The sequence below is a fragment of the Rhinopithecus roxellana genome, chromosome 16, assembly GCF_007565055.1.
Source record: "Rhinopithecus roxellana isolate Shanxi Qingling chromosome 16, ASM756505v1, whole genome shotgun sequence".
In the NCBI taxonomy this organism is placed as follows: domain Eukaryota; kingdom Metazoa; phylum Chordata; class Mammalia; order Primates; family Cercopithecidae; genus Rhinopithecus; species Rhinopithecus roxellana.
The window spans coordinates 12,460,911-12,474,965 of NC_044564.1; the positions used below are offsets into that span (position 1 = coordinate 12,460,911).

The following is a 14,055-nucleotide window of genomic DNA, read 5'->3' on the forward strand; positions in this document are numbered from 1 at the left end:
CCCGTAACCGCAGACTTAGTGAGTCTAGCTAGGGAGACAGTAGAGGGGCCAAAATGAGGACACAGGTCACCAAAATCTTGGCCAGGCCCTGCCACTACCTGGCTCAGTGAACTGCCTCCCTGAGCCTCAGTTTCCCTCATCTGTGAAATGGAGTCAGGAAGACGCGCCTACCGGAACTGCGATAGAGAATTGTATCAGAGCCTGGGGGGGCTGGGGACCAGCCTCCCTGAGCCTCCTTTTCTCTGGCTGAGGAATTGAGGACCTTGTTCGTCCCCCCTCATAAGGGGAAGCTGTAAGGAAAGTGCTTTGAAAGCTGAGCCATCTCCCAGTGGTGCATAATTAGCTTTCCAGAGGATTCTGGTGGATTCCTAGAGCTGAGGGCTGGGGATCGGTGGTGCTGGTTGCTGGGAAGGTTTGCACTTGGTGGGTGTGGAGTTAGCACAGTGAGTCACATCCCCCAGGGCTCTGCGGGGCCTGGGGACACCACTCAACAGGAGAAAACCACCGTGTGGGCTTTGCTTTACTTTCAGGCTTCAAGACTACACTGTTTGAGTTATGAATGTGCATGGGCATTAAATATGCATATATTGAATACGCGTGCTACCTACCCATACTACATCAGATCACCACGAAGCCGAGAGAATGTGATGATTTACATGTGATCAAGGTGGTGTACAAAGCAGCTGTCAATCTTAAAAGTAATTTTAGATGATCTTTATTGATCTTTTTGTAAGATTACAAAAGGATACATGCTCCTGGGAACCATTCCAACGATACTGAAAAGCGCAAAATCAGGTGCACAGCCCACAGCTCCCCCAACACCCAGTGCCAATGGCGCAAGTCCCCCGGCCACCCTGCTTTCTCACTGTTCTCTGCCATGTCACTTTGCAGGCCAGGCCTGGACCTGGGCTGACTGACCGCTGGCCTCAGGACTGACATTTTGTTTTCAGGGAAGTTGATCAGGAATGGTCAGGGCCATGGGAGGCCAGGCCCATCAACTGCCATCTCCCTGGGCACCAATTGGCCTCATGCCCTCCTGGGAGAGGCTTGGGATAGCTGCAGACTGGTGGGGCCACCCAGGAGCCAGGGACCTGAGAGTGGCTGTGTGTGTGTGTGTGTGTGTGTGTTTGTGTGTGTGTGTGTGTGCTGAGAGAGGTGAGGTGGGGCGTCTGTCTGGCGTAGGGCTGAGGATGCTGTCCAGAAACGGCCCCAGCCTAGGGGTCGGGGAACCCCTTGAGGACTGGCTTGTCTTTGCCTTCATTCTCTGTTGTGCTCATGGTGTCAAGAGGAGGAAGGGAGGGAGCAGCCTGGCTGGGGCCTGCACCGGGCCCTGAGAGGTCGCTCATCCAAGGGGTGCTCCCAATAGCTCTGTGGGGCCAGATGTTGTGGGTCTACCCCTTTTACAGATGAGAAAATGGGGGCTCAGAGAGGTGAGAAGTAAGGCCGGTGAGCCACATCTGGGCCCGGCTGGCCTAGGCCTGTGTGTTCCCAAGACACCGTCCTCCCAGGGTGGGGGCATCCCTTTGAGGTGTGTGCGGAGGGCTGGGTGGTAGGGGTTGAGAAGCAGGTCCTTCTCCTAACCCCTGTGGCTCAGAGGATACTCTATGCAGGGCCTGGCCCTGGGGGAACAAGGGAGGGACAGATACGGTCCCTGGGCACTGTGAAGGCACAGGCCCCTGAGACTGCATCTGTTTTCTCAGCCGGGAGACCCCTGGGCCACCCTCTCTGTCCCCACCTCCCAGGCCCTGAAATCCTGCCCTAAGTCTAGGTACCTCTCTTCCAGGGGACGGTTACTACCTGGCCGTGGGCGGGGCCATGGCCCAGCACAACTGGTCCCACATCACCACCGTGCTGCAGGACCAGAAGTTCCGGTGCCGGCTCATCGACAACTCCGAGGATCTGGGCATGGTCAGCATCCAGGGCCCAGCCAGGTGAGACAGGACCGGGAGCCCGCCCCTGGGCACACCTGCTCCCTGGACCCAGGTCCTCCAACAGGCCCTTGGGCAGAACCGCTTCTCCAGAATGGGCCATTCTGAATAGTGAAGCGCTCTGGTAAATCAGAGATGCCATTCTGAATAAATATCTTGAAAGCACTGGAATGCGGATAAGCCCGTAACATGAGTCAGACTGAACTTTGTAGTTGTTCAGTCACGGAGCACCCCAGGATTCCAGAGGGGAGGACAGTCTCTGCGTCACCCGTGCAGTCTAGGAATTACCGTCCACCATCCCAAAGTGGGCAGAACCAGGCCAGGGTTCGCCCTGCTACCTGGCAATTTCTGTATGCCACCTGGATCACATGGGCAGAATAATATCCTACACCGAGGGGTCCCTGGCTCCTCCGGAAACACCTCCCATGACAAGGTGTCTGCATGGCTTATCCATGCATGCATTCCTTCTATAAACACCTGCCAGGCTGTGTTCCCCACCCATGAGAAACCAAGACCCGGGAAGACCCTCCGCTGCTGGCTCATGCACACAGCCACAGAAGAGTCTTGGGCAAAAGGACGGCTGAGCAGGTGTGCACCTTGGACACACCCCTCTGACTGTGCTTCAGAGGCTGGGAGAAGGGACTGGGGGTGGGGGACAGAGGGAAAGGGCAGTCGTGTTAGCAGCCACTCGTGGAGCACCTGTGACTTGCCAAGCCTGAGCCAACATCTTCCATCCCCATAGTAGCCCTTTGAGGTGGTCATAATTGTTCTTATTTTTACTGATGCAGAAACTGAGAAACAGAGAGGTGGAGACATTTGCCCAAGGTCACACAGCTGGTCAGTGCCAGGGCTGATGGGGAAGCGTCCCCCTTTGTGCTCAGAAGCCTGCACACCCTCATTGCCAACCTTTTTCAAGAGTTACAACCCCTCTGTGAGAAAACAGCCTAGTCTAGGCCTCCCACTGGTAACCCCCCAGGATAAGGGGCCAGGACACTCATCTCAATGTGCTTCTTGCCGTCACATCTGCCTTGGGGCTGGACAGGGTGACTGTGCTGGACTGGGCAAGAGGAAGAAGCACGAGATGAGGGCACTGCTTCTGGGTACATGGAGAGTGTCAAAGGGGTGATCTATCTCTGGAAAATGATGGGGGCAGCTTTGGGGCGAGGACGAGAAAGAAGAGATGGAGAGGTGGGGAGGGGTGGGGGGAGATGCGTCTCCAGCCTGCAGGTCGCTGAGGTGAGCACTTTGACGTAGCAGGGCTGTGTCCGGGTGATATCCTGTCAGCCTGGGATTCTGCCGAGACCTCTGGCTGGAGTGCCCAGACCCTGCCACAGGGTCCATTTTCCCTGGCACCTCTCCCTGAGTCCTGGGCCGTCGCTCCCCTCTCAGGCTGCGAGGGACTGAGTTGTTGCTGTCCGTCCAAGTGTATGCACTGCGGTGCTCAGAGGCATGCGGTAGACGCGTGCTTGCTGAATGAACGGATAGAATCAGAGAGGGTCGAGTGCTTTAACATTAACTGGCTTCCGCCAAGAGTTTGACTTGAGGCTGCTCATAGAAAGCAACATGCATTAAGGAGATGCTGGGCAGAGCCCTGCAGGAAAGGAGTGACCCAGCCTTGGTGTTCTCGGGGAACTGCTCCTGGTAGTGGCAACAGCAGGTGCAAAGGCCCTGTGGCAGGCAAGTACGTTTGTCTGAGGCACACCTGGAGGCTAGGATGGAGCAGTGCTCAGAGGGCAGCAGGGTGAGATCCTGGAGGCCCAGTGGCTGCTCCTCTGAGGGAGGGGTGCTGAGCAGAGGAGGAACATGGTTGGGCTTGGGCTTTGGTGGGGGGTCTCTGCTGTTGGGCCAGTGGGCAGGGGACCAGCAGGCCTGTGAGGAGCCCCAGGCCAGGCGAGGAGGCAGGGATGTCCAGGAGAGAGTGATGAGCTGAGTTCGTATGACTCACGGGCGAGGGTTTGGCATTGTGGTGGTTCCCATGGACTGGGCAAAGCTCATAGCACCCGACAGTGGATGGGGTGTGCTGAGAGGGTCAGGGGGAGGGGAGGGAACAGAGACAGTTTCCATGTGCATGATGAGTAGTGGAGGGTACCAGCCACAGCGACAGGGAAAGAGACAGGGATGCGGTGGAATCATGCAGGCCCCAGCCTGGCCCACGGGCAGCTGCAATGCTATGTGCTTTCAATTTCTCACCTGAGTGACCCCAACCTCCACATCTCTGGGGCAGAGGGAGGCGTGTCAAGGCCTGGTCCTTGGAATCCTCCGGCTTCATTGCCACGCCAACCTTAGACAGGGAATGGGGATATTTTTAGTGTGGGGGAGACAGGTGGGCCGTGGAGGGAGGAGGTGGCAGATGGACAGATCAAGGTGCGGCCTGGAGGCGGCCAGTGCGCCCAGCCTCATTATCAGCTACTCCAGGCGGCGGTGGGGGAGGCAGCCAGGGCGGGAAGAGGAGCTCGCTGCCTCCTGGTAATTTCTTAACTTTCTCCTCCAAAATGTCCTCTATCTTTCAAAAATAACCCAAAGTTTCTTAGATGAATAATAATACTGGTGCTGCTGATGAAGGCTGCACTTTCAGACTTGTTATTCAGAACGTGCTCAGCACACCTGCTGGACCACGGAGCAGGGGCTGTGTGAGCTGCTGCCCCATGGAACTTTCTGGAAATGTTCCATAACTGAGCGGTCCAACATGCAGCCACTAAGCCCTGTGTGGCTACTGAGCCTTTGAAATGTGGCTAGTGGGACTGCATTTTTTTTTTTTTTTTTTTATTATTGAGACGGAGTCTCGCTATGTCACCCAGGCTGGAGTGCAGTGGCGCAATCTTGGCTCACTGCAAGCTCCACCTCCGGGGTTCACGCCATTCTCCTGCCTCAGCCTCCCAAGTAGCTGGGACTACAGGCGCCCGCCACCGCACCTGGCTAATTTTTTGTATTTTTAGTAGAGACGGGGTTTCACTGTGGTCTTGATCTCCTGACCTCGTGATCCACCCGCCTGGGCCTCCCAAAGTGCTGGGATTACAGGCGTGAGTCACCGTGCCCAGCCGGGACTGCATTTTTAATACTAGTGAATGTAAACTCAAATAGCCTCATGTGCTGGTGGAGGCTGGGCACGGTGGTTCATGCCTGCAACCCCAGCACTTTGCGAGGCTGAGGTGGTAAGATCACTTGAGTCCTGGAGTTTGAGACCAGCCTGAGCAACGTAGCAAGATCCTGTCTCTAAAAAAACAAAAACATTTTTTTTTCAATTAGCTGGGCATGGTCGTGTACACCTGTAGTCGCAGCTACTTGGGAGCCCGAGGCTGGAGGATCACTTGAGCCCAAGGAGGTCAAGGCTGCAGTGAGCTGTGATTGTGCCTCTGCACACCAGCCTGGGTGACAGCGCGACCTTGTCTCAAGCCGAAATGAAACAAAACAAACCAAAACCATTCTTGCATGACGGGGAGAGACGGTGTCGTGCAGCCCAGAACTGGCCATCACCGTGGTCATGGTTAACACCACGGCTTTGTGTGTGCTTTCTTGCTGGTTCCTCACAATGGCCCATGGCATCACAGATGAGGGACTGGGGCTTGGTAGGGTTGAGGGGTAAGTACAGGGCCTGTGACTAGAACCGGGGCCTCTGACTGGGAAGCTCATGGACCCCTGGAGTTGGGCTTCCCCTGAGGTTGCTGAGCCCACGCCTAGGTCAGAGCCCTTCAAAGCCTTGGACCAGGTGGCAGCTCCAGGCTCCTGCCCCAGGGTCGCTGCCGTGTGGCTGCCACTCAGGGCTGCAGAAAGCATGTGCTTGTCGGGTCTGAGGCGCTGGTATCACTCTCCAGGGCTTGGCACCACGTGGGTGCTGGATGGTTACATAAGGGTCTTGGCCAACTGCACCACAGCTGAGCACCTCAGGCTGACGTAGGTGGCGGCTCCCAGCACTGTGACAATTGGGATTAGGGTCAGCAACACTTCTGGGCAGCCCACCCTGCAGCCTCAACACCTGCTGGGACCCCAGAGAGACAGAAGGGGGGGCATCTCCTAGCAATGGGAGCCTCACCCTGCTGTGCCAAGCCAAGGTGTTCAGTCAGTCCTATTTCAGTCCTATTTACTGAGAGCCTTCTCTGTGCCAGGCACATTGGGATGGGGGGATTCTGTTGGCACAGAGCTCCTTGGGGTGGGTGCTTTGGGGGTGGGTACAACCAACGTGAGAGACACCCTGGCAGGAGACTGTGGGACCTTGGACAACGAGTACCTGACCAAGACCTGGGGAGTCAGGGAGGGCTTCCTGGAGGAGGTGACAGCTGAGCCAAGAGCTGAAGGATGACAAAGGGTTAAGTGGGGACAGGGGAAGGGGTCAGAATGTGGAGGGGCACAAGAGGGCTAGACCTGGAGGTGGGCACCGTGCCCAGGAGGTGAGGGCTTCCTTGGAGACCATGGGTTTTGGCCCCAGTGAGGTCTCCGGTACTTGGGCAAGTGTGAGAGTAGATGTGGTGCTGGGGAAGTGGGGAGCGAACCCCCGCCCTCACAGAGCTTATAAACTAGGGGTGGACCCAGCAAGTCTGTGCAAACTGTCGAGTATGGACTGAGTGTCCAGCGCTCAGGAACATTCCCGGGCCCTCGCTGCACTGTGGGCACTGGGGTGCGGCCCTGCCCTCGGTAGGTGACAGTCGCCTAGGAGGTTGAAATGGCTCTTAGCACCTGCTGGGTGCTAAGCCCAGCTCTCTACCTCCTCCAAGTCTACAGCCTCAGCGTCTCACACCCATGTCAGGCAGAGGACTTTGGGGCCGAGGTACCCGGTTGGAGGGTTAGGTCCAGGAACAGAGCAGGTTGGTGTCTGGAAAGAGCACTTTCTGCAGGGGGCTGGGAGGAGGCCGGAATCTGCTCCAGTCCGCTCTGCCTTGGGCAAGTTACTCTACTCTTTTTTTTTTTTTTTTTTTTTTGAGGTGGAGTCTCACTCTGTCGCCCAGGCTGGAGTGCAGTGACCGGATCTTGGCTCACTGCAAGCTCCGCCTCCCGGGTTTATGCCATTCTCCTGCCCCAGCCTCCCGAGTAGCTGGGACTACAGGTGCCTGCCACCTCGCCCGGCTAGTCTTTTTGTATTTTTTAGTAGAGACGGGGTTTCACCGTGTTAGCCAGGATGGTCTCGATCTCCTGACCTCGTGATCCGCCCATCTCAGCCTCCCAAAGTGCTGGGATTACAGGCGTGAGCCACTGCCCCTGGCCTTACTCTACTCTTCTGTGCAGCACTGAGGCCACCATAGCCAGCTCCTCTCTCGGGCCGTGGCTACCGAAGCAGCAGCTGAGGCCCCTCTGGCCTCTGACGAGTTGGAAACCTAGAGGTACCTGGCGATGTGGATGGTGGACCTGGCCCAGATGCTCTGTTCCTCCTGGCCTGTGGGCTTCAGGGGCATTCTGTGGTTAGATAACCATTCTGGCCTCAGTTCCCCATCTAAGAATCATGAGTCCCATTAGAGCTTTCTCCAAGTCTGCTTCCCCAGGGGTCCTGCTAGCCCTAGCATTACCTGGCTGGAAGGGTGGCTGTCTTGTGTATATTTGGAACGTACATCTGTCTTGGTATATTTTTTTAATCCATGTTTATTGTTGTCTGTCTCATGAGGACAGGGACTTGTCCCACTCATGGCAGGTCCCTGGGGCCTTTCCTGCCCAGGCCCCACCCGTGAGCACTTGCTGACTGAGCGACTTTGCGCTTGCCTGCAGCCGGGCCATTCTGCAGGAGGTGCTGGATGCAGACCTGAGCAACAAGGCCTTCCCGTTCTCCACCCACAAGCTGCTGAGAGCCGCCGGGCACCTGGTAGGTTCCAGCTGGCCACGTCCTCTGGGTCATAGGTGGCAGCATGGTGTGAGGGGTATCCTGGGGGATCTGGGGGCTGGGGACTCTCGGGCAGGTTCCTTTACCTCCCTGGCCTCGGTCCCCAACTGTGAAGGGGGGCAATGGGACCCGGCAGCCCTCCCACAGGCTTTTGGGAGCTTGGAGAGGTCATGGGGATCAAAGTCACAGAGTCTTCCATCCATCCCCAGTGCCTGGTGCGTGCCAGGGACTCAGTCTCAGGGAAGGGGGCCTCGGCCTCACCGCCCACATCACCACCTATTGTATCCCCTCCTGAAAGGCGCAGGGCAGCCCTCCCGAGGCCGAGTGACCCCCTGGAAACAGGAGGACCAAGCTCTGCTGAGCAGTAGCCAGCTCCGGAGGTCTCCATGTGGCAGCCTCCCAGCTGCCATTGTTGGCGTGGGAGGAGGGGCTGCTGGGGTGGGAGCACAGCCAGTCCCCAAAGAGCACCCCACATATCCCCTGCCAGCTCGAGAAAGTCTCTATCCTGAGGGCCAGGGCCCACCCCTTCTGAGGTGGTGGTGGTGTCTGGTGCCAGGACTCCATGCGACCCGGCCCCAGGCAGGAGGCTCCCTCAGAGACCAGGATCGGGGCCCAGGTTCTAGTTCTGGGCCAGCACGTCCCTCTTCTGGGCTTCCTTTCCTTGTTGGAAAACAGGCATCTTGGCATCTGCTTTGACTTCTCGAGGCTGAGATGAGGATGGTAAACACAGAGCCCCTGTTTGCCGAGGGCTTCCTGTGTGCCAGACACTGTTCCGGGAACATCACAGCACGCTTTCCCATGTAATCCTCGCCGCAGCGCGGAAGGCTCTGTTACGGGGTCTCCCAACCTTAGCACGACTGACATGGTGGAACAGATCCTCTCTGCTCTGGGGGCCCTCCTGTGTGACACAGGTGTGTGACAGCCTCCCTGGCTGCCGCCTGCTAGGTGCCAGTGGCACCCACTGTTGTGACAGCCACAAGTGTGTTCAGACATGGGCAAAGGTCCGCTGGGGGCAGGATCACCCGTTGAGAACCTCGGTACATGACCACCCTGCTTGTTTGCAGGGGTGTAAGCCATGTAGCAGCAGCAGGGACCGGGCCTCCAGAGCCCTCCAGCACTCCTGCTGCAGGAGATGTTGCCCTGCGTGACGAATGTTACCCAGACGGAGCTCAGAGAGGCTGCTCAGGGCCACCCGGCTACAGAAACCCAGAAACCCCCGATATGTGTCAGTGACACGGATGTGGCCTTCAGGAGAGGGTGGGCGGGTGCACGGCCGCATTTGGAGGCAGCTCCCTGTCTCTCCTTCCTGTATGTTCGTCTGGGGTTTGGGTGGGGAAAATGCTAAGGAAGGTTGGGGAGGAGCGAGGTCCTGGCCTGCGGAGGGACTGGAGGTCCTGGGAGACAGATCTGGGTTCCGTTAGCAGATAAACAACGTGGCGATGACTGTCAGGGAGGAGGCAGCCAGAGACCAGGGAGATCCCGGCGGCTCTGCTCTCACCTCCCCTCTCCAGAGGCTGCACAGGGGCAGGAAGCAGGGCTGGCTGTGTCTAGCTTGCTTCCTGCCTCTGGTGCGAAGCTGCCTGCTGGGACCAGAGAGGGTGGGCGCTGAGAGAGAGCAGCACAGCTGGATCCAGGCCACATGGCCTTCAGACGGCCTGACTCCAGCTCCAGCAGGCCGGCCACGGGGTCCACACAGCATCCAGCTTTGTCTGCAGCTGGGCTCTGGTTTGCAGAAGGGGAGGGGAACCATGGGTTCTCCCACCTTGCTGAGGCTTGGCATAGGTGCTGCCTCTGTATGGTTTGGCTATAGGAGGGGGAGACAAGCAGGTGGGAACACGTCCCCTCCCATGTGAGGCCCAGCAGCCTCGCCCCCACCCGCACGGCCATTCCAGCAAGCTGCTGGGGCTTGTTCTCACACAGGCGGCTCCAGCTGCCTCCCCTCCCCTGGGGCTGGCCCTTTCCTGGCCCTGGCGGCCTCCCCAAGCCTGGACCGTGGCTGCCTGGGTCCACCTCCACCTGTGTGGCCTAGGAGCCAGGCCAGGCCAGGTGCTTGCTAAGCTGACACAAAGGTTCTGCTTCCAGGATGACGTCCCCCAGAGGAACAGGCCAAGCCAAACACAGCATTCGGGGTGTAGGGGGTGCAGGGACGGTCACAGGGGCCACTTCTCCCCACAGTCTCCTGCTCATTGGTATAAAATAACTGGTGTTATACAAACACGTCACGGCTGCATAAAATACTGCTCATTGCTCAGTTTCCAACCATCACTGCACATAGGATTCAGCACAGGGGCTGAGTGCAGACCTCGCTTCTAGCAAGCCCACTTTGGGCACGATCCTTGCCACCTCAGAGCGAGGATGCTGGGTCTGTGGGCAGGTCTGGTGAGCTGCTGCACGAAGCTCGTCTGGCTGGGACATGGTGGTCAGTGGCATCTCAGAGGACTGTTGGGGACATTCATAGCCTGCCAGCGAGTTAGCGAAAACCCCTCTAATCCCATCCCCAGAGAAACCAGGGTTGACAGTGGAGTGCGTTGCCTGCTATCTTCTTCCCGTCATCTGTGACTGTCTGTGGATTTTAAAACGTAATCAGGGCATCCCTTGCAGTCTGTACACACTGCTTTATTCTCCCGAATGTCGTGACTGTTTTCCTGTTCCTTTGAACGTTCCCTGAGAACCACTTGGAACCCTCAGCTGCATCTCCAGTGCCCTGGGCATGGATTTCACACTGGACCCACCTCTTTGCTTTGGAAGTGGCCCCGGGAGGAACTTCCCTTGAACACCATCCTCCCAATAGACCCTGACTATTGGTCTGAGAGAGGGTAGAGCTGGACCCACCGGGTTGGAGGTGTCTGCGGTTCATGGTCCCGGCCTTCTGAGTCACTCTGTGGGGTGTTGTTCTCTGTCCGTCGGTATTCTGCGCCCCTCGCTTGCCCGGTGCTACCCTAGGTCTCAGGCGGAGTGGGAGAGAAGCACAATGCTTTCTAGGCCGGGGTCCCTGCCTGTGGGATGGGTGGGAGGGGAAACACAGGGGAGGCGGGACATGAGCGTCAGCTGGCGTGCGCGATCCTGGGGACACAGGAAACAGGCGGTGGGGAGGTGTTGCACGCGTAAGGAGGCTCAGCTGCCAGGAAACACGCCGTGCGCCGGCCATGGCGGTTATCCGTGGTGTACCTCCCAGCACGGTCAGCTCACGTTGAACCACTTGGGACTCTCAGTCAAGCACTAGTGTTTTACTAAACTTAAGGATCCGTTCCCAGTGCTGTGCTTCTCGCCCTCTCCCTCACCGGCGCTGGAGGGGCTCTGGAGTGAACTCTGGACATGCTACCTGGGAGCCTGCTGGGTGCTGGACTGGGGTTCCAGGATGGAAGATGTGGCTCCTGCCCTTGATGGCCGAGTGAGGTTGGGGCCCAGGAAGGGACCTGCAGCCACAGCCCAGCCTGTACTGGAGAGAGGTCCTGGGCAGGGTGAGTGGTGACCACAGGCCAAGGGGTTCTCATGGAACCGAGAGTCCCACAAAGATGGCCACAGAGAACTGAGTGTTGGCAAGAAACAGACAGGGTGGGGCAAGGCCCCGAGTGTCTTGGCCTCTGGGCTGAGAAAAAAGTGTGGCCCTTGTTGGGGAGCTCTGCCCTGGGACTGACCCCAGGGCCTGTGGACGAGCTGGCTGGGAGCCCATATCAGCTGCCCCTGCTCCACCTGCTACCCACTAGCATTCTCCCCGTCTCTGCAGGCCCCATCCCAACACTTCCCGGCCCCCATGGCAGGACCAGGGCAGCAGATGCCCCGGGTGCCTGAGGGCAGGCTTCCATCCCCCAACAGCCCCAGCCAGGAGCTCGTTCCTGCTGACAGCCAGTGCCCCAGGGCCACACTCCTTAGGAAGACGGACGGCCTTAGCGCACACAGATTTACTGTCACCTGGGCTGAGTGACTGGTTCTGTGGGGTCACTCCCATGCTCATGTTCTTGGAGTCCACGGGGTCCGTCGGGGACAGGCTGGAGGTGAGCTGGGGCTGACCATCTTCACCTAGAGACCCTGATGCCCAGCACTGAGCATAGCCCCACTGGCTTCTCATCCTCCTCCCTCCTTGTCCTCCCGGCAGCTCTCTGGAGTGGCCACTATGGGCCTGGCGGCCAGGTCTGTGTGTGTCTGGAGGACGACTGCGGCCCTCAGGGGTTTGAAGTTGCTGGGTGGCCAGTAGGTCCAGCTCCCATGAGATGGGGCCAGGGACTCGAGGAGTGGGCACCGCCAAGGGTGTGGAGGACAGAGCTGCCAGGGATCCTGCCCTCAGTGACTTCTGCCTTCTCTTGAGGGCCCCGGGGAGGTGTGGGCCAGGAGAGCAGAGGTTTTGGGCCCTTAGTGTCAATGTTATAGTTTTTGCTGACCTGGGGGCTGTCCCTCAAAGTGGCCAGGGCCATGCACTCCCAGGTGGCCCCAGCCTGGGACACAGTGCCCTCCCCATTTCCTGGCCAGCAAGACAGATGGGGATACAGCCACTGGCCACAGCCAACTCCCCCTGTAGGGGGGCCTCACAGGTAGGTGAGAGATGGGAGTTGAGTCAGCCACAGACCCTGGGGGTGGTTTGAAACCAAAGCGTCCATGTTACCCAAGGCTCCGTGGAGCTCAGGCCAGAAGCCTGGCTTCCCATCCTGCCCCATCCTTCTGCGGGACGCCTCTCTGGGCCTCAGTGTCCCCACCTGTAGCACAAAGTCTAGCACAATGTCTGAAATTCTTTCCGGGCCATTCCATAAGTCTGTCCAGACACTCTGGATTCTCTGAATCCAGGGAGAATTTCATATTCTCCTAAATAATATCTGGTGCTGGCTTCAAAATGTGTTGATGACATATCCCTCAACGTGAAGAAACGCTGGGCTGGAGCGTGGACCTGAGCCAAGTATTTATAGGCGATCAGTTGAGCTCCAGCCAACCAGATGCAGGAGAGGAATGTGTGTGCCTGCACCGTCAGCGGAACCTCTGGGTTGAAGGCAGATGCAAGGGCCGATGAGGACAAGGGCCAGAGCTGCAGAGCCAGGACCCGGGTACAAGAGCGGGTGCCTGCCACTGCCCAAAGACCCTCCTCACCACCAGACGAATTGGGCGCAATTCCCAGCTGAGCACTGCTGCTTTCTGCACTGATTCTTCTCTGAGAGGCTGGGATCTGACCCAGGCCGCCACGATCCCTGGACTGCTAGAGGAAGAAGCAGGGTGGGGAGAGTTATTGTCCTCTCAGCAGCCAGCAGACCAGCTGTCCTTGCTCCCCGAATATCTGCCTCGAGGCCAGCAAGATTCCCCGTGGGTCGGTGCTCTCCCGGCGTGTCTCCTGGAGCTCCGCTTGGCCAGACGCGGTGTTCCCAGAGCCCCTGCTGAGGACAGGCCCCGCTGCGAAGCAGCACGCTGGGCTGGGAGCACTCCGTGGGGCACGGCGATAAAGTGATTTTCTCTGAAAATTAATTTCAGCTCGAAAGGAAATTGAATCTCTTTTCCTGCCAGCGAGAAGTCCTAGTTGTGGCGCTATTAGGATTTGATTAGTTCAGGATGGAGCAGTCCTGCACCCACACACGTTAGATAACCATGACATGCCAGTCGGAGACCAACCGGGTTCCGGCCACTGCCTAAACACTCACTTTACAGAACCTGTGCAGATTTGCTGAGGCCTGAGACAGATACCCAATGTCATGGGCAGGTTCCCTGATGCAGCACAGAGAGATTGGTGGCCGCAGGCTGGGGAGCCATGTTTCCTGTCACGGGTTAAGCTGCTGCCTTGACAGTGTGAAGTGCCTGGGCCCCAAGGGGAGGTTGGAGCAAGGGTGTTTGTGGAGTGGATGGTGGGAAGCTTCGACCTGCCCCGGGTTTGCTGCTTCTGTCTGGGGCAACTGACCTCATGCAGAATTGGGTGCAGAGGGCCCTGAGCTGGGGGCCTCGGAGGCTTCAGGGGCAATCGGTTCCAGGTTCTCATCTTGCCCTTGAAAGGAAAGAAAAAGTGTGATCCCTCCCCTCAGCCATCATCAGGGGCATGGGAGACAGCCCTGTAACAAAAGACAGGTTCACAAGAGAAAAGCACACCAGATATATTTAATCAAAGCTTTATATGACACGGGAGCCATCAGAAAGGGGGACCCAGAGGTCCAGGGAAGACGGTTCCGGTGCTCAGGGTCGGTGAAGAACGGGCATGTGGACAGGTGTCAGATGGCAGGGGATGCCTGTGGGGATGGACTGCGGGGAGGCCAGCTAGTCAGCCGTGCAGATCCCCCTTGGTCTCTCCATGCAATGCTCCTCACTCCCAGGCATGGGGCAGGATCCCTGGAGCTAGGGTCTTATGACCCACAGTCA

The 14,055-nt window shown here is 58.1% G+C and overlaps 1 protein-coding gene across 9 annotated transcripts in view; it reads left to right on the top strand.

Annotated features, from left to right (window-relative positions):
- SARDH (sarcosine dehydrogenase) overlaps positions 1-14,055 on the top strand; it is a 75,956-nt gene that overhangs the window by 46,872 nt on the left and 15,029 nt on the right. For 8 of the 9 annotated variants that reach the window (XM_030920293.1, XM_030920291.1, XM_030920295.1 and 5 more), the window contains 2 exons: positions 1,784-1,931; positions 7,620-7,713. In XM_030920293.1, coding sequence (XP_030776153.1) covers positions 1,784-1,931; positions 7,620-7,713 — 242 coding nt within the window. Of the gene's footprint in view, positions 1-1,783; positions 1,932-2,412; positions 2,517-7,619; positions 7,714-14,055 lie in introns of all 9 variants that reach the window. The other variant, XR_004054071.1, reaches the window with a different exon arrangement.